The sequence below is a fragment of the Triticum aestivum genome, chromosome 1B (assembly GCF_018294505.1).
Source record: "Triticum aestivum cultivar Chinese Spring chromosome 1B, IWGSC CS RefSeq v2.1, whole genome shotgun sequence".
Lineage (NCBI taxonomy): Eukaryota > Viridiplantae > Streptophyta > Magnoliopsida > Poales > Poaceae > Triticum > Triticum aestivum.
The window spans coordinates 633642316-633662299 of NC_057795.1; the positions used below are offsets into that span (position 1 = coordinate 633642316).

Sequence of the window (19984 nt, forward strand, 5' to 3'; positions counted from 1 at the left end):
GCTGCCCGACTAGAGCTTTAACTAGACTACCAGAACTCCAGAAGCATTGCCGTTGGCCGCACCATGATCTTCTTTCCCAAATAAACCAAAGTTTGTTTCATTCCCGTTTGTTCATATGTTCTAGTATTTCTGACACATCATATACTAATCATTCGACCTAAAAAATGTGCTCTTGATAAGTTTTTATCAAAATAATGAAGTGGCATTTTGGAGAAGGTTGCTTATGAAAAACAAATTGAAGATTTTGTTTCAAGGACTGCTAGAAGGATGCATGTTTATGCCGAATAATGTACTAATTTTGAGTTTTTAGAATGGCTAGCTTCTTGAGTATAAAAATTTCTTTTCCTAATTGCCAATGGTTATATCAAGGGGATAATTTTGAATGTTGAACAGGGCCCCCGTTTTGGATGTTGAACAGGGCCCCCGTTTTCTCGGGCCCATATCATCGTGGAAGCACTGCTACATTGAATTGGATGGCGCTAAGCGTGGGTATCTGCATCTTCTATAAGTAGCTCTCGTGGCTCTTGTATACCCAGTGTTGCTTGAGTCAGTCGGCCAAGCATACACATCCATCAATCAGAAGAGCTAGTCCCTGGTGTCAGCCATGGTTGTCGGTGTGGTGTTCTTCCTCTTGGCCGTGCTTCTAGCAGCGGCGGTCACTGGGGGCAGCGCGGCGCTCGTTGAGCATACGTTTGTCGTAAGCACTCCTAGTCCTGTTTAGCTGTCTCCTTAGTAAAGCTACTATAGTAGTACTTTCTCACCATTTCTTTTCTTTGGGTAGCTGAACAAGAAACATATGTAGTACATGTTAATTCTGTGAGTAATCAGAGGTTAATTAATTTGCTGATCTAGCTACCGATTTGTGCAAATATGTAGGTGAGCCAGATGAAGCTGAATCACATGTGCAACGATACGCTTGTCACCGTGGTGAACGGGCAACTCCCCGGGCCGGCATTAGAGGTCAGGGAAGGAGACTCTGTGGTGGTTCATGTCATCAACAAGTCGCCCCATGGAGTCACAATTCACTGGTGTACTTTCAAGACTGCCATAAAATTGTCAATAATTCACTGTTATTTCTTTCAATGTTTTTAGCACACTTTTCAGGCAAACATGGTTACATTGTTCCCCGGAGGAAGAAAAAGAAAATAATATGACACCTTATATGTATATATAACCATTATCCTATGTATATAACCATATATATATATATATATATATATATATATATATATATATATATATATATATATATATATATATATATATATATATATGCAGGCATGGAGTGAAGCAACAGCTCAACTGCTGGGCTGATGGGGCAGGGATGATCACCCAATGCCCAATCCAGCCAAGCAAGAACTTCACATACCGGTTCAACGTAAATGGCCAAGAGGGCACGCTGTGGTGGCACGCGCACGTCGCTTGCCTCCGTGCAACCATCCATGGAGCCTTGATCATACGACCAAGATCTGGTCTCGACTCATACCCGTTTCCAGTACCTGACAAGGAGATCCCCATTATTATAGGTTTGTACGCAGTGTATGCATGATTACATTTGTGGAATTGTCAGTCTAATGATATACACACGAGCCTTATAAAATCAGAAAGGATGGAGTAGAGCTCTGGTATTTTGTGTGTGGGTAACTAGGTAGATAGTGGGAGACAGATCCAGGTGACTACATGCATGCATAGCAGCTAATCACAAAGTTTGTTTATTGCATGCATGCAGGTGAATGGCGGGAGACAGATCTTGTGGAGTTAGATAGGAGATTCGGGAGAAGTAACTATGCCGATCTGCCCCGTTCATCTATGATCAATGGGAAGCTTGGGGACCTCAATAAGTGTTCTGGTAACCAATTATTGCCAATTTTACGGCAGTCTTAAAAGTAGGAGATTAAGGAATTTGATTTCACCTACTACCATATAGGGGTCACAGAAGAGAACTATGTTCTTAATATGGAGCATGGCCGGACGTATCTGTTACGGATAGTGAACGCTGCGCTCCACCCGCAGTACTACTTCAAGATCGCCGGGCATACGTTCACGGTGGTGGCTACGGATGCCAACTACGTCAAACCCTACACGACGGACACCATCGCCATCGCGCCAGGCGAGACCGTCGACGCGCTGGTCGTCGCTGACGCTGCACCTCCCGGCGGCAGATTTTACATGGTCGCCCTGGGCATCATCTCGTTGGGGCCTTCCCAGACACGGCCGGTGTTCATTTCACGAGGAGTCGTGTCCTACACCGCCAACGACCCAAGCAAAGAAATATCAGACGATACTGATTCGATAATGGTCCCTGAGATGCCAGACTTTCGTGAAGAAACCACATCCTTCTACTTCCATGGCAACCTGACCAGCCTGCGGCGGCCGCAGCCAGTGCCGGCAGACGTTGACGTGCGGCTGCTCATTGCTGTAGACACGGGGAACTTGTGCAGACAAGGCAGTGTACCATCAGCACCATCCTACTGCATGGTGACCCGCATGAACAACATCTCCTTCCAGCTTCCGGCGGCGACATCGCTCCTCCAAGCACATTACAACGAGGATATCGCAATGATCAACGCGTTGGAGGACTTCCCAAGCAGGCCACCGGCGAGGATGGTGTTCGACCAGGGCCACACGTCAAAAGCAACGTACGTCAGTGTGGAGGGTGCGGTACAACGCCACAGTGGAGATCGTTTTTCAGGGACCGCCGACGACGCCCAGCTACTCTAACCCCATGCACCTCCACGGGCATGACTTCTTCATCCTCGCACAAGGGTTCGGGAGATACGACGAGGAGAAGGATGTGCACGCGTACAACCTAGTGGATCCGCCCGTGAGGAACATGGCCCTCGTCCCCATGTATGGGTGGACTGCCATCCGATTCGTCACAAGTAATCCTGGTACGTGGCTGCGTGCATCCATGTTTATACATACTCCTACATGGATTCTTATGTTGTTGTTGCTGAATTAAGGGATATGAGTTTTTGACACCAACTGCATGCACGATGATGAACTCAACAGGGGTGTGGTTCTTGCACTGCCATATCGAACAACACATATCCTCGGGCATGGCAGTGGCATTCGTGGTGGAGAACGGACCAACAAAGGATACCACTCTTCCCCCGCCTCCTGCAGATTATCCAAGCTGTGATGATCCAGATGATAAAGTGTTGTACGAATGAATAAAAGAAGTATGACCCTAAAGAGAGTCTGCCTAGAGCTCAACTAACTATGACATCATTTCACATCGGCAGATAAACAAAGCCCACCGTTGTATGCATTGTTAGTTATCTCGTTTTCTCGCTGTTTGTTTGTTGCCCACGACACCCAGCCCATAAGGACGGGACCTTCTCCGACTGAGCCGGTCCATTGGTGAAAAAAGAATGTGTTGCTGGCACTACAATTTGAACTGCAGACCTCCTGATGGAGGACACATCTTGCTAACCGCTGCAACTTGACAAGTTGGCATGACAAATGAGTAGCGTGAGGTCTAAAGAACTAATGGCAGCGCCATAAATGAATATTACTTGAAAAATTGCAACCAATTTTTCAAATTTTGAACACTTCTTTGAAACTGTGAACAATTATTTCGAATGCGAGCAATTTAAAAAAATTCCCAGCATTATTTAAATTATGAAGAAAATTTAAAATTCCCGATCACTTTCGAATTTGTAAACAAAACTTGAAAATGAGAACATCTTTTGAAATTCTGATTTTTTTAAACGTGAATATTTATGTATTGGTGAACACAATTTTTTTTAAACACGGACATTTTTAAGATTCACATACATTTTTTGAAAGCGCGAACATTTTTTGAGTTGGTGAACAAACTAGCGTTATATACAAAAGGATATGACTCGAAAGGGTGTGTCAGATTTGTATACAACTATGGGATTTTGAAAAAAGGTGGGAAGCTAACACAATGGGTTGGGAACTAAAAAATATATCAATGGTGGCTTTTCCAAAGAAAAACATGAACACTTGGGTCGCTCCAACTCGGTTGCATATCTTTAAAAGAAATTAAAAAAATGGTGAGAAATGGGCTTGCAACGGGTTTGAAAAAATGGGTTGGACCCAGAAAATGGGAAACAAACACCGTTGAGTAGCTAAAATAGGTAAAGAAAAGAAAAGGTAGACTAGTGAAAGCACAAGTGCTCCCTGGGTGATTTTGGTATTTAATGTCAACATATCTCTTGTTGGACTAATACCTTTATCTAGTATACTTCAGATCAGTTCAACAATGGCATGGCAAGGACAAGAGGATGTGGAACCCCTTCAAAATGATAAGGACAAAGATTGGAAAAAACTCAAGACTCTTCATTTTCATTTTAGTGATCCAAGATCACATTGAGTCCATAGGAAATCCAATACTATTAAAAGGGGATGAGGTGTTGCTTAATGGTCTACTTGCTCAAAGTGTTTAGTGATATTGCTCCAAAACCCTCAACCACTTCCTCATTTCCACATATTTCCAAAACCCAAAGTCAAACTCGGCTCCATCGATTTGATCTATCTGGTGCCACCGAGTTCAGTTGGCATAGCGACTGCCCAAAACACTAGACAATTCGGTCCCACCGATACGGATCTTGATCTCACCGAGATGGCCTTGCAAACTCCCTATTTCCCTTCGTAACATTTCGGTCTCACCGAAATGAGCGATCGGTCCTACCGAGTTTGCTTGACATCCTCTCTGTTTGATCTTTGCTGAAATCGGTCTCACCGGGTTCATGCAATCGGTCTCACCGAGATGAGGTTTTGCCCTAGCCCTAGCACATCGGTCCCACCGAGATTCCTAATGTTCACATTTTGAACTAAATTGGTCTCACCGAGTTCTTCTATTCAGTCTGACCGAGTTGGGTCAAATGTGTGTAATGGTTGGATTTTGTGTGAAGGCTATATATACCCCTCCACCCGCTTCTCCATTTGTGAGAGAGCCATCAGAACGTGCCTACATTTCCACTACTCATTTTCTGAGAGAGAACCACCTACTCATGTGTTGAGACCAAGACATTCCAATTCTACCACAATAATCTTGATCTCTAGCATTCCCCAAGTTGCTTTCCACTCAAATTTTCTTTCCACCATATCCAAATCTATGAGAGGGAGTTGAGTGTTGGGAGACTATCATTTGAAGCACAAGAGCAAGGAGTTCATCATCAACACACCGTCTATTGCCTTTTGGAGAGTGGTGTCTCCTAGATTGGTTATGTGTCACTTGGTAGCCTCCGATAAGATTTTGGAGTTGAACCAAGGAGTTTGTAAGGGCAAGGAGATCGCCTACTTCATGAAGATCTACCCGAGTGAGGCAAGTCCTTCGTGGGCGATGGCCATGGTGGGATAGGTTGCTTCTTTGTGGAACTTTCATGGGTGGAGCCCTCCGTGGACTCGTGCAATCGTTACCCTTCATGGGTTGATGTCTCCATCAATGTGGATGTACGATAGCGCCACCTATCAGAATCACGCCAAAAATCTCCGTATCTTCATTGCGTTTGCACACTCCAATCCAATCCCTTTACTTTCTTGCAATTAGCATTCCTTACTCTTTCCGCTACTTATACTCTTGCCATGCTTGCTTGAAATGTATTGTGAATGCTTAAATTTGTGCTAAAACTCCACCTCAACTTGAAGAAAAAATTGCCACTTTTGCTTGTCGAGTGTCTAATCACCCCCCCCTCTAGACACCTTTTCTCGATCCTTACACTTGGTATCAGATCTTTGGTCTCCATTGATTTGGTTTAATCATCATTGGAGGAAGATGGATGAGTCTATGATTGGGAGTATTAGACGTAGAGTGCCTATACTTGATGGAGAGTTCTATAGTGCTTGGAAAAGTGAGATGCTTGAGATTTTCAATGAATTTAATTTGAACAAGTATATTACTAGCCCTTGTGCGCCTTCTATTGATCCCTTGCATCCTACCCCCGATGAGTATCTTGACATAACCCGCAATCTTAGAGCTATTGATCTTATCATAAGAGGGTTGCCTACAAATTTGCTTGTATGCTTGCCTACATTTGAATGTGCTTATACTATATGAACATATCTTGAGGAACGCTCACCAAACTATTCCTTGAAAAATCTAGATGAGATTCTTCAAAAGTCCATTGCTTTTCATAAAAAATTTCTTTGCCTTTTTTCACATTAAAAAAATTCACATTTGAAATTCCAAACAACCTTTAAAATTTTTGCGTTCAAATTTGTTTTGTGTTTATAAAAAGTCATGTTCAAATTCCTAAAAATATATGTAAAAAATGGTCAACATCCATATAAAAAATGTTTAGCATGTATTGAAAAAATGTTCAATGTGTAATTAAAAAATTTCTAAATGTGTGTCTAAATAATTCGTATGTTTAAAATGCATATTCAGAAAATATTTAATTTCTTCACACAGTTTTGAAAGAATGTTTTTTTGCGATAAAATTTTGAAAGAAGATTCATTCCTGTTTTCAGAAAGAAATGAGAAAAAAGAAGAAATACAATGGAATACCGAACAGCAAAAGAAATGAACATGTTTTACTTTGCAATGTCATTTTGGGCCTTTGGATGAGCTCAAACTGTGAAGCTGGACGTCGAGAACTCTGTACGCTTTTGATTTTCCGTAGTAGGAAGGAAACGGCCGCCTAATACAGAAGATCTTAAATTACCGTACTGCGAGTTGGCCAATATAGCATACTTGTTCTAGTGGTTCGGTATGTTTGCATGTCAAGAGCAGGTCGTGTGTTTGAGTGCGGCTGCATCTAATATTTTTGGATTTTCCACTATTTCACTGCTACTCTGTTTGCATGTCAAGACTGTTTGGGCCGGCCCAGTTGACCTTCCATGTACGCCGGACTGTGTACGGACGGCACATACTCTGTATATAATTCTAAAAAACACACAAGCTGTGTATCGGGGGTGCAAAAAGACTATCCTGCCATTTATTATGAAAGGGGAATGGAGGGATCTCCTTCGTTGATGTGTTTACGGGGTTGTATCGAAGTAGAAGTGATCCATCTAAGAGCATCTTCAATAGATGGTCCAAATTTTGATGATCCAAAATCGGAGATGTAAATTTTGGACTGCCTAAAAGTGCGTTTTGGAGCTCCGAAAAAAGGTCAACTCCATCAGATGGTCCAAAAGAGCAACTCCAATAGATGGTCCAAATGCATGGTCCAAAACCGGCCAGCAGCCGCCCGGCTGCTGTTCAACGCGCGGTGGAAGAAGATGGCCGGCGGTTGGATTGGCTGCTGCTAACGGTTGCGGTCGGCTCCGGATGGCGGCGGTGATAAGAAATGAGGTTGGAGGCCGGCCAAGAGGAGCTCGGCAGGCGGCGAAGACTAGTTCGGCAGCCGGGCGGAAGGCGACGGGGAGGCGGTCGTGCGGCCGGCGCAACCGCCGTGGACAGGCTCACGGCCGATGGGAGAAGGTCGGCGGCAGCCTAAGACCCGGTGGAGGCCTACCGCGGCAGCCGGACCGCCGGAGGGACCGAATCCCGCGCCGGCTACCACCCGATTCGGCGGCGTCCGGGCGGCAGCGGGGAGGCGACGAGGGCGACGGGAGCGGAGGGCGGCGGCGGCGGAGGGCGGCGGCGGCGATGTGGGGTGGTGGCGGCGCCGACTGCGAGGTTTTGGGCGGTTGCGGCGGCGGATTCCGGCCGGTTGTTCTTCGGGCGGGCGGACGGGCGCGGGCGGGAACGGAAATGAAGTGGCGGTTGGGCGTTCGCGGGCGGCGGCTGGTTTTGGACCAGATGCATCTCGTGATGTATATTTGCATCGCGAGGTGTTGCATTTTACATCACGAGGAGGCCGCGGTCCAATTTTTTTTTACATATGGACCGTCCGTTGGAATAGCGTTTTTTTGCCTCGGACGGTCCAAAAGTTAGTTATTTCAACATTTGAACCATCTATTGGAGATGCTCTAATAATCTGCATTTTCCTCTGTTGTGCGACACTTGCGATGTTGCGGAGAGCTAGTGCGCCCAGCATTGTTATGCTAGTTGAGTTGCTTTCAGCGCGACTAGAATTACCTACCATTATCCTCTTTCAGCTTTGCATCGGGTGGTGTGTCTAGTGGTGCAGTGCGTGGACCATTTCTGCTCATCATCCTGTCTTCCATAAGCGCAATGTGCTCCTGACAAGATGGCACCTATATGAATTCAGCCAATCCGCGTTGCTCACTTGTTCCGCACTAGCTAGCCACGTCTACACTTGTGCTCAGCTCCTCATCATCACCATGCAAGTAACACTGCCACTCTCTCGATCGCAAGCCTATAAATACCACTCATCTCACCCCAAACGCTCACACCCATCTGAAGCCATACTTGCTCAAAGCCAGTAGCTCACTACTAGTCGATCAATCTGTTGTTTCAGAGAGACGCCATGAAGTACTTGGCCCAGCTGGTGGTGGCGCTCCTGGCCTTCTCGGCGGTGGTGCTGATGGTGGCGCCGGCGGGCGCGGAGGGGGCGACCTGCAACGCGCTGCAGCTGACCCCGTGCGCGGGGGCCATCGTCGGGAACGCGGCGCCCACGGCGTCGTGCTGCAGCAAGATGAAGGAGCAGCAGCCGTGCATGTGCCAGTACGCGCGCGACCCCAACCTGAAGCAGTACGTCGACTCCCCCAACGGCAAGAAGGTCATGGCCGCCTGCAAGGTGCCCGTGCCATCCTGCTAAACCGACGCATATATGATGGATCCACACGAGTGAGCCCAGCGCGCACGCGCGCCTCTCTGGCCTCTCGCTGCATGTTTCGTGTGTGTTGATGTGTCAGTGTTTGCTTGTTCCCTGCACTGACTGGCTACCCTGACGATGTACGTGGACCGATGTGTATCTGAATTTACGCAATAATGATGATGTTTCCAGCTATATGCAATTTACATGTTCTTCCTCGCGTACCGTTTTTTTATTAATAATAAATTTTAATTTTGTAATTCCGAAACTGGTAAGGAAAAGTCGGAATTTTGAAAAATAAGAAGGACCCGATGATTAGTAGCGTCCAGGCCTGGTCGCTGTTGCGAACCACGTCCACACCTGGACGCTATTGTTAGCAGCGTCCTGTATGTTGAACTTGGCCTCCGTTCAATCTTTCAAACTGATGCGGATTTTCTCCGTTCTTTCTTCATTTGGGTTGGTCAGGTGGACGCAAATGTTTGTTTTTGTCTGCCGGTTCGTAGGTGCGTCCAACACGGTCAGAAGTATTTCACATTTGCGCTAGCTTTTGACATTTTTAAAAAATATAACAGCCAACAAAAAGTCCTAATTATATTAATTAAATCTTAAAAAATTAAATGAAAACTACAAATACAGTCAGCGGCTGGGGGTAGATCTAGGTAGCATCATCGTTGTCCTCCTCCTCCTTGGTCAGGTCGACGTAGACTGGCGCCACCATCCACGGGAAGGCCTGCTGGAATGCTGCCAGCTGCTGCTCCGCCTGCCATGACCGGCAGTGGTGGTGGAGCGGCGAGTGCGCGTGGTGCACCGGACTCACACTCGAAGCACTACCGGCAATGCTGGTTGTTCTCGGTGGCGAACCATGCATCCCCCTTTGGCGAATCCACCGCGTACGTTGGGTCGCGGCGAAGGTCGGCAGTAGTAGAGCACGGGTGGCGGTGAATCTTCGTCAGCTACGTGCGGCCTGAGGCCGGCAGAGCCGGCACCGGAACCCTATCAAGGTTGAGGTGCCACCCGTGTGGTTGAGGTCCACATCGAGCTACAGCGCTGGCACACCATGCTCCCAGAAGTTGCGGAGAGCAGTGCACCGACATGTAGAGGCAAAAAGCGCGGCCACCGACTCAAGGTCGATTTATCTATTTTCATAAACTAGCCAATTACCAAATCCATCCGTGAGAACCTCAAATGTACAGTTTTGAAGGCAGTATACAGTTCAGCCTGTAAACCGGTCAAACCTCGTCGGAGCAGACGCGCTACCGTGGAACTGGCCGGAATCTACCCAGAACTCACCGGAATCCGTCGCCGCACGTCAGAAGAAGCCGCCGCACGCCGGAATTTGCCACCACCGGTCCGAATTGCTGCCGGCCTGACCTCCACTGCCGAGGCGAGGCCATCGACGGGCAGGGCGGAGCAGGCCACCGGCGGCCCGAATCAGGGCGAGGCGACGCCGGAGAAGCGCGGGGGAGGGGGGGTAGCGCGCGGCGGCGGGGAGCTCGCACGGCCACGCCAGGGGGCGCCGAGAAGCTCGTGCAGCCATGCCGGGGAGCACGCGCACGGCGGCGGGCGGTGCCGGGCTCAATCGGGGACGAGAAGGCGCGCCAGGGAGCGTGTGCTCGGGGTGGGCGGCGCAGGGCCAACGCAGGCGAAGCCGGGGCTTCGGGGCAAGGCACGCCGTGGCCGAAGACATGCTCTGCCGGGACAAAATATTCACTGACAAAATTCCGGCAAAAGTGACAAATATTCTCTTACATGTTCTTCCTCGCGTGCATATTTTATTTTTAAAAGATCCAGGAAATGTCAAAACGTTCCAATTTTTTTCCCAGCAAACTTGAGTTGTCGTTTCTGTCGTAAAAATATATTCTGTAACGAAATATTCACTGACAAAATTCCGGCAAAAGTGACAAATATTCTCTGACAAAAGCGTGAACAGTACCTTGTATATAGTGACAAATTTGTTTTTTTCGCCCACAACAACATGAAAGTCATTTCTTCGCGAACGATTTTATACGAGTGCAGCAATAAATCTGCTTTGTTCGCAACAAGTTTCAGATTTTTTTGTTTTTGACTTTCTTACAAATTACTTTTTTTTTAATTCGGGTGTAATCACACCCGAGAGCCAAATGTTCCCGTCGGATGGAGGGAGTATAAACTAGTAGAAACAATCTCATCAAAAGGCAACATGTTTTTCAGAATCTTGCAGAAGAATTGTCTTTTTTATTTGTCTTGTAGGATCGTGTCCCATGGATTGGGGTGGGTGGGTGCTTGAATAGTCCTATGCAGAAATTCTACTATGAATTTTAATGTGCAAGTCTTAGCCTTTTCCCAGTTATATCCTTCGCAAGACCTATACCTGCAAGTGCATAACAAAGAAGAATGTGAAAGCCAAACTTGAGAAAAGTACGAGTTAGGGATAGAGATTGCAAAGATGGTGACGGTTTCACGAGATTCGGTAGTTGGTGGTATCTTACTACTCATTGCTAGAGGTTCAGGCACGAAGTCCTATGGTGCACAAAGACCACAATAGCGTCGCGCACAAATGGATTGGGTTGGATAGTTAACAGAGCTTCTAGAAAGAAGTGTCTGCAATTGGAAAAATGTGTTAATGATTTCATTAGCTCTATGGAAAGATACTCATTAGTCTCTTTGTACATCCCCCCCCCCCCCCCCCCCCCCAAATTTTTTTTCCTTCTTGTGCCTTTGTAGTTTCATTTATATATAGTCTTCTCGTTTTCGGATATTCACTCCGGCACATGGGAGTATATGCTCCTACTGCCGGTAAAGGACATTTCAAAATGCCAAAAAAATGAAACAAAAAAATTGGCGCGTACATCTTGACATTCTATGTGCGCACGCCAAGTTTTGGCGTAAAACCGACATTTTTTATGGCCTCTGTAAAAAAGAGAAACAAATTGTCACCTGAAAAGCCATTTTTAACACTGATTTTTTTTCTTTCTCACACGCGACATAAAAATTGTCGGTTTTTCACGAAACGATTTTATGAGCATGTGGAATGTTGAGAAGTACGCGCGAACCTTTTTGTCATAATTTTTTGACATTTCAAAATATGTTTAGAACACATTTTGAAAACCAGGAGCATATGCTCCTGGGTGGTTCTTTTTTGCTTTCGTTTTTATACCTTGTACTAAATTATTGAAAATTAATAAAAATACACAGCAACAGAATCATGTTGTTTCTCGTACAAAAAGTATCAGATGGATTTGGTTTCGGAGTATCGGACCTATAATGAGAAGAGGTGATCGGAAGTGCCGGAGAAAATGCTTGGAGGTGCGGGATCTAACAAAGATGGTTTCCTAGGATGACAACTCGGTGGTATAAGAGAAAAAATCTCGGCGGTTCCAAAGGGAACAAAGAACAGGGTGCGCTTAGACAAAAAAACACCCATTCCTCACATGATCAGTATTACCTGGTAGAAATACTCAAAATTATCAACGGTGGTAAAAACAGCGGAATTTGAGTGGAAGAAGTTCAAAACTTGGGAATTTTGGTTGAGAATCTTTATTTGGAGTTGACCCAAGATATTTTTCCTTGTTCCCCTCTTGACATTATATATGGTTGTCCTTAAACTCATGGTGAATTTTGGATTCACCTAACGCCTATAAAGATGCAAACTATGAGTTGAAGGATCGAATTGCCATTAATTACCACAACCCAACAGGGGTATAAGATGCACTTTGAATCTCCCCCTATTTGTTGATCGGGGACAACACAATTAGATATAGAATGAAAAGATTAAGTATGTGAAAGTTCAGGTACTTATTATAAGTTTTGAGCTCCCCTATTTGTGTGCACTATTAAAATTTGCTCTTGGAATTCAAGTGTTACACATTATTAGATAGTGTGGGAACAACAAGTATATGACACATTCCATGGGATGCATTGTGTGTACAAAAGATAAAGATGGGGAAGACCATGGGTAAAAATTTAGGCACGACTTTCGCGGTCAGGACAATTGAAACACCAGAAATGACATGACCTAAGTGATGGTTGTTCCACAACGGTACATCTGTGATCTATGGCGGGCGATTCTAGATTATTTTTTAGCAAATATTAATCCCATTTTATTAAGAAATGGTAATTTTCATAGGAATGGTTACAATATCATGTGGCGTCACTACTCACTAGCCACACCAAGGGACAAAGCATGTTTTGCCAAATTATGGGCATTGTCATTGTTGTTCCGGCTTCTTTGGACATAGCTGCATTCATCAAACTCCAAAGCTTTGGATTTGATCTCCCTGATGATGGAGGCGATTCTAGATGGCCCTTCTGAGATGGGAGTGTATTTCTACCGGCCTGCTAAAGACGTGCCGCCAATGATGACCCATTCTGTATAAGTGAGGCCTGATTTGGGCGAGAGAGTGGGCTCTTGTTTTTGTGCCATGGCTTGTTTCAGTTATTGTCATTGTAACACTCTAGAATGAGGCAAAGGTTTTGCCTCCACTTTTGAAAAATTTCCACTGAGACTGGATGGTTTGAGAACAGGAGCACCTGTCAAAACATTGCCTGGCTTAAGGTGTCCCTAAATGTGATGCGTGGGTAGCTAAATAATAGGAACCGAGGAAGTGCCATTCCCACTAACCGAAAGGTCGTTGGCTTAATGAAATGGAGCAATTGGTCTATGTCGCCCTTTACACTTTCTCTCTATTATCACATATGAACACGTCTATTTGCTGGTGAGAAAGGACACACTGGGCAGCAGCCCGTCAGTGAGGGTGAGTAGAGTTTCTCTATACTTCGTCTTAAAGGTGGCATAATACCGAAAAATGGAAGGGGGTGTGTAGTGTGTACAGTGAGTTAACTCATAGGTCAAGGAAAAGGGTCGAAGGTCTGTTTTCAGGGCTGACCAAATGCTCTGAAGATAGATACTGAACTAGACATACAGGTGTATCATTCCACTCAAAAACCTGAATACATTTTAACTCTACACTCAACTCTTTACCAAATGTTTTATGTTTCATTCTCTTTGTAAAAATACAATAAACTAGTTAAGCTCGACCTTTCCGCTGTTCTTTAACCAGTTAACAAATGTGACATGCAGCACAGCTTAACAAACCTTATCATGGGCATGCAGTCCACCAAACCTGCTTTTTCCTCTGGGTTGTGACACTTGTAGTTTCAGAGGTAGTGCGCGTGGCCTTGTTGTGCTAGTAATTGAGTTGCTTTCAGTGCGTGCGTCGACTAAACTTGCCAATCCTCTGCACTTTCAGTTCTCCTTTTTTTCATAGTGCGTGGACCATTAATTTCTGCCCCATCATCATCATGTCTTCCATGAACGCAATGTGATATGCCCCTGAGGAAAAGGCACATCGTTGCACACTAGTACTGCAGCAGCCGTGGCCATTTGGCCCGTGTCTGAAGTCTGAACTCTCTTAATCAAAATTCAAAAGCCTATAAATACCACTGATCTCATCCCCAAACACCCACACCATCCAAAGCCATCTTTGCACAAGCCACTAGCTCACTACTCACTACCAGTCGATCTACATTTCATCGTCAGAGTTTCAGAGACGCCATGAAGTACATGGGGCAGCTGGTGGTGGCGCTCCTGGCCTTCTCGGCGGTGGTGCTGATGATGGCACCGGCGGGCGCGGAGGCCGCGACGTGCGACGCGCTGCAGCTGAGCCCGTGCGCGGGCGCGATCGTCGGGAACGCGGCGCCGACGGCGGTGTGCTGCAGCAGGATGAAGGCGCAGAGGCCGTGCATGTGCCAGTACGCGCGCGACCCCAACCTCAAGCAGTACGTCAACTCCCCCAACGGCAAGAAGGTCCTGGCCGCCTGCAAGGTGCCCGTGCCATCCTGCTAAATCGACGTCTATGAACTATGATAGGAGACGAGATAGCCCAGTCAGTGGCATAATATCTCCCTGCACGCTGCAGGTGTTGATATGGGAGTGTTTGGTTGCCGTGTGCAGTTACCCCGATGTATCTGTATCTGAAATTCTGAATAAATGCAGTAATAATTATGTATGTTGTTGGTCATCGTGCGTTATGTTCGGATGGTGCTTGTGTGAGCTCCACTAGGTAAGAGATGGGCCTTGATGGGAGAAAGAACTGTTCGTTCAAACGGCCGGTCATCATATATGGCATATGTTTTTCCCGAACAGGCATGTGACATATAACTCATGTTTTTTTTAGATAAAAGGATAAGCTCGGCCTCTGCATCATTACGATGCATATAATTATATTTATTAAAACATACATATCATCATTCGGTACACTACAAAATTAGATAAAGCCACGAACAACAAAAAATTAGAAAATATATCTACACACATATTTTATTATTGGACCACCATCAAAACTGGTTGAATGTTTCATGTCCTACCATCTTTCATCGATTGCACCCAATGCTATAAGCTCCAGCGCTTTCACATGCTGAATGAAGGACTACATACAAATCCATCATGAAGCTCTGAAAGCAACCTGCAAAATTTTAAATTTTTTATTACTCTCTCGAATTATTGCAACAGTTCTAGCTTATAACATCCATAGTAAAGCACAAACTATCACTGAGATACGCGCCTTAACTTTAGGATTAACCCAACCAAACTAGCATGCACACAAGCTCGTTATACTAGTAGGTGGGGGCATGTTATATGAATCGCACACCAAAGAAAGGTGGCAAACATGTAAGAGCATCTCCAGCCGTTGGTCCCACAGGAGGCGCTAAAAATCGCCCCCTGGAGGTGCACCGGTGCTAAACCGCACGCTGGCGGCGTGATGCCCCCAGTCGTGGCGCCCACGTTTTTATGAAAATTTAAATTACGCCACAAACACAGCGCAAATTCAACCAAACTTCGGCGAGTACGTTTATATTTAAAAATATTTTACAACAAAGAAAAAAAAAGCTACTAGGCTGCTCCTCGCCGTCTCCCTCGCCGCTCCTCGCCGCCCGCCACCCGCCGCCCTTGCAGTTCTACATGCCGAGGAGGCTGTAGAACCGCGTGTAGTCGCCGCCGTCGTCATCGTCGTCGCCGCCGCCGCCGTCCCTGCTGCAACCCTCCCCCGGTTGGCACGGCGGGTTGGACGGTCCGGGGGCGTCCTCGTCGTCGTCGCTGTCGAGGATCACGACGTCGTGCTCGTCCTCGCGGCCACGTTTGCGGGCGGCTATCTCCTCCAGGGCCCGGAGCTGCCGGACCATCTCGTCACGGAGGTAGTCGTCTCGCGCCCACTGTAGGGCCTCCTCGTCGGAGAAGCCGCACCGGGCTATCTCCTCGTACTCCGCGGGGAGGCCGGGCTCCGGCTTGGGCGCGACGAGGACGAGGCGGCCAGAGGGGGGTGGAGTCGCCGATGCGGACGCCGGAGCTGCGGGTGCGCCCGCTGACAGGCCTGTCCTGGGGCTCCGGCTTGACGGGGCGGAGGTAGGGAGAGCCGGACGAGCGGTCGGACGAGGAGGAGGACGCCCCGGGCTGCTCCATGCGCCTCGGAGTCCACGAGCTCCCACGTCGGCGAGAGAAGGACGGGGGAGCGGGGTACTCGAGCCTCGGCGTGTTGCCGCCCTCGATGTACTCGAGGACGGCCTCCAGCGTGCGCCCAGGCACGCCCCACCATCGGCGCCACCCCTCGGAGTTGAGCCTTCCGGAGGGCACGACACCGTTCGTGGCCTCGAGTTGTTCGGCATGGCGGCGGCGGAAGTATGGCTCACAGAGCGGGCTGTCGGGGACGTACCGGGGTCCTTCCCTCGCGGCCCATGGCAGGGAGGCGCGGATATGCGCGATCTCCGCATGCCACGCCGCCCCGGTGGGCGGTGGTGGCACCGGGACCCCACAAGCGCTGATTCTCCACGCCCCGGGCACCCGCATGTCCGGAGGGACCGGGTACTCGGCCTTGAAGAGGAGCCGAGCTTCATCCTCGTGAAGGTGGCGGCGGCCGAAGCCGTTCGCCGCCGCGCCGTCGCCTGGGAAGCGCTCGGCCATGCTTTGAACTGGAGACGGCGAGAGGAGAGAGAGGAAGGGGAGAAATGGCGCGTCGGCAGTGGAGGCTCTGTGCGTGTCTCCTGCGCGCTGGGGTCGACTTATATAGGCGAAGGCGCCGCGTACGCGTGGCCGCCGCGTGTACGCGTGGCGGGCGAGGGGACGCGGGTCGTCCGGTCTTCACTGCGCCGCCCGTGAGGCATCAATGGAGGTTGACCAGCGCGGCAGCGCGCGGCAGCTTTGGCATTGATTCGCCGCGGGAAACGAGGCGATGAGGACGACGAAGCGGCGAGAAGAGAGACGAGTCACTGGCAAGGAAGGCCCGCAGCTCTTTCGCGCCAAAAACGATTCGCCCGGCGCCCCCCAGCGCGCCGGGTTCGGGTTGGGTCCGCCGGCGCCAATTTCGGCTCGAGCCAGTGAAAACTGGGCCCTTGGGGGCGCGACTGGGCCGATTTTTTGGCGCCGGCAGCCAAAAAGTCGCCTGGGGGGCCTTGTTGGGGGCGCGGCTGGAGATGTTCTAAGAGATAAAAGGTGGTTATTTGTTTCATCTTGGTCACAGAAACAACATTATTTACTACCTTATCACCTCCGTTTTTGCCAAATTACCCTTCATTGGGATGACCCTCCGTATGCATGAACCACACTAAAATGTTGTCTTAAATGACACTTTGTTTTCTCAAGTATGTTTCAAACAAATTACAAACCTTGTATTTACGAGGTCCGTATACATCGATTTAACCGAGAAAAATCCTAGAAAAGGTCAGCTGCCAATGAAAGAATCTTGTTCGCTAGTTAAACTAAGCATCATCAACACATGCACTAAATCGAGCCAAGCACCCACGCAAAATATAAAAAATCGAGCCAAGCAGTCCATTTGTCCCTTACCAGAGCTCGTGTGAATTGGATATTCAAGGAAGTTGTCCCTAATATTGTACCCACAAAAATCTATTTCTGTTAGAATAAATTCGAGGCATACCGTCGATCATCCAAGGACCAAGTAATCACACGAGCACGACACCGAGATTTGTTAACGAGGTTCATCGATATGGCTACATCCCCGGGGCTCGACTACGGGCGCTCCTCCCCGTGACACCGTCACAATACCGCACACCGGCCACCCGGGCGCCGGCACAAGCCGTCGGCTCCCCCTTGCGCGTCTGTGCTATTATGTTGGTATAGGTTACATCGTGTGTCTATCCCCGCTATATAAGAGAGGCCTAGGATACAAGTGTCCTACTAGGACACGACTCCATATCCTATGTAAACACAATACAACTCATAGTCCAACTGTAACCTACCTTGTACACAATATTCGACACAACTCTAACAAACTCCACCTTGGCGAATATTTTCCACCACCATGAATTCGTCAATGCGTCAAACTTCCATGTACATTGGACTTGAGCTTATCCCGTGAGTACCGCTGCTACTCCAAAGACTCCATGTGACTCCACCTGCAACTTGTAGTCCCTTCTTTTCTTGATCACGGTCAACACTCGAGCATAATTAAATTCCTTGTTACTCTAGTTCGTGCTCCCAACTTTCAGAGTATCCGTCAACGCCATCACACACCGATCACTGACCTGCGTGAAAGTGAACAACTCACATATTGGATGTCACGCATAAGAGTTACCTGAACTCAACATCACCGCTCCTTTCTTGACCGCCTGTCTGAAACTTGAAAAAATTCACCGTTGCTTGTAGTCATCCCAAGTCAAATTCGCAGTTGTCTCACCACATGTATGACCACCAGAGCCCTGGCCCGTCTCCATGTCCCGTGCATACCGCACGCATCGCCGCTATTACTGCGTCGAGCCTCCGCTGTCCCGGTCGAGTCTCAAGGGTCGCGAGACCACACCACTCAACCCCCACTGCAGAGTACCACCGGTCATCACCGACCGATGACGAGTTTCACGCTTCCATCAGACCACTGGGCTCCAGTCCGAACTACGTGCCACTCGCTTTTCCCATCCACTGAATAGGCTTCGATTCTCTGGATCCTTACACCGTAGCCCCTCAATCAAGCTCCACCTTCAACATGACTCCATGGTAGATGATCAGTCCACCCTCGCGTCCCGTCGACTTCAAGCTCACATGTGCACCGTCTTGAATCAACCCCATGCCATAGTCTTGTCGAAGCCACACAAGCCTCGGGCCTGCGTCACGTGTTTCCACGCCCAGAAGTCGGTCACCATCAGCATCACGCTCCTACGTCGTCGTCGCCGATTCCACCACCGTCTTCTGTACCAACCGACTTGCGTCGATCCGTCAGACTGCCTAGTCCGACCCAGTCGAACTCGTTCGACTGTATGACACGCTCATGGCTCTCAAATCGTCTTCCACGAAATTTCCATCCATTCAGACATAATTCCATCTTAGCTGACAAGACTTCCCGCAACGCCCTCAAGCATCCCTTTTGTGCCAACAAATCTTCCACCATTGTCTGTCATAACTCAAGATTTTCTGTTCCGTGAACTTCTCCACCTCAAACCCGATGTCCGATGACATCATGATTCTTCGTACAACTGACGCTGCCAAAAATTATCCGAGCTTTCCTCTCATGTGATGCCCAAGTACACAAGCAAATCTGTACTACTAGCAAATTCCAACCAAAACTTATTTGGCCTTCACGTGATGGCTCGGCTCCTTGCACAAAACTCCGATGCTAGCTTTGCTTTGCCTTGTCCTAAGCCTTCCCGATGGATTCGTATCATGTATCAATGGATTTCATCTTTCCGGCGATTGATGCCTGCCTATCTCTGTGTCACGTGGAGACTCGGTCTCCCTTCTTGGTCCAAACAAATCCCGTGTCCAGCTCCTGCCGCTCATGGAACTCTCCAACACATGCAACGCGCACGCTCCAGGCGTCGTTGCCTCTGAAGAATCCTGTCGCTGCACGCTGCATGACGCCGCTGCCGTTGTGTTCCCTTGATCGCCACATCTCCTGCCCACTCGCCGAGACCGATTCGATCTGGGACGCCTCGATGCTTACGGCCGCTTGCTGCTCCGATTGCTACTTACGCCGTCCGAATAGTTCTCGTTGCCACCGTTCCGATCCGATCAGTTTCAACTTCACAACCGTGATCTTTCGGCTTCGCTTCCTCTAGATCAACCACCACAGCCTCCTTTAAACCTTGCTCATGATACCACTTGTTAGAATAAATTCGAGGCATACCGTCGATCATTCAAGGACCAAGCAATCACACGAGCACGACACCGAGATTTGTTAACAAGGTTCACCGATATGGCTACATCCCCGGGGCTCGACTACGGGCGTTCCTTCCCGTGACACCGTCACAATACCGCACACCGGCCACCCGGGCTCCGGCACAAGCCGCCGGCTCCCCCTTGCGCGTCTGTGCTATTATGTTGGCATAGGTTACATCGTGTGTCTATCCCCGCTATATAAGAGAGG

General features: G+C 48.2%; 2 protein-coding genes and 1 pseudogene across 2 annotated transcripts; all 3 read left to right on the forward strand.

Annotated features, from left to right (window-relative positions):
• Positions 1-554: 554 nt before the first annotated feature.
• On the forward strand, positions 555-3314 carry LOC123097665 (laccase-20-like; annotated as a pseudogene).
• Positions 3315-8255: 4941 nt separating this feature from the next.
• On the forward strand, positions 8256-8831 carry LOC123097673 (non-specific lipid-transfer protein 2). The gene has a single exon (XM_044519488.1). It carries the CDS (start codon positions 8349-8351, stop codon positions 8637-8639), a length of 291 nt encoding a protein of 96 aa, XP_044375423.1. The 5' UTR covers positions 8256-8348; the 3' UTR covers positions 8640-8831.
• A 5235-nt stretch (positions 8832-14066) lies between these two features.
• Positions 14067-14623, forward strand: LOC123097683 (non-specific lipid-transfer protein 2). The gene has a single exon (XM_044519498.1). It carries the CDS (start codon positions 14170-14172, stop codon positions 14458-14460), a length of 291 nt encoding a protein of 96 aa, XP_044375433.1. The 5' UTR covers positions 14067-14169; the 3' UTR covers positions 14461-14623.
• The last annotated feature ends 5361 nt before the right edge of the window (positions 14624-19984 follow it).

Excerpts from the sequence above, each read along its gene's own strand:
- LOC123097673 (XM_044519488.1), top strand. The coding sequence starts at position 8,349 with ATGAAGTACTTGGCCCAGCTGGTGGTGGCGCTCCTGGCCTTCTCGGCG.
- LOC123097683 (XM_044519498.1), top strand. The coding sequence starts at position 14,170 with ATGAAGTACATGGGGCAGCTGGTGGTGGCGCTCCTGGCCTTCTCGGCG.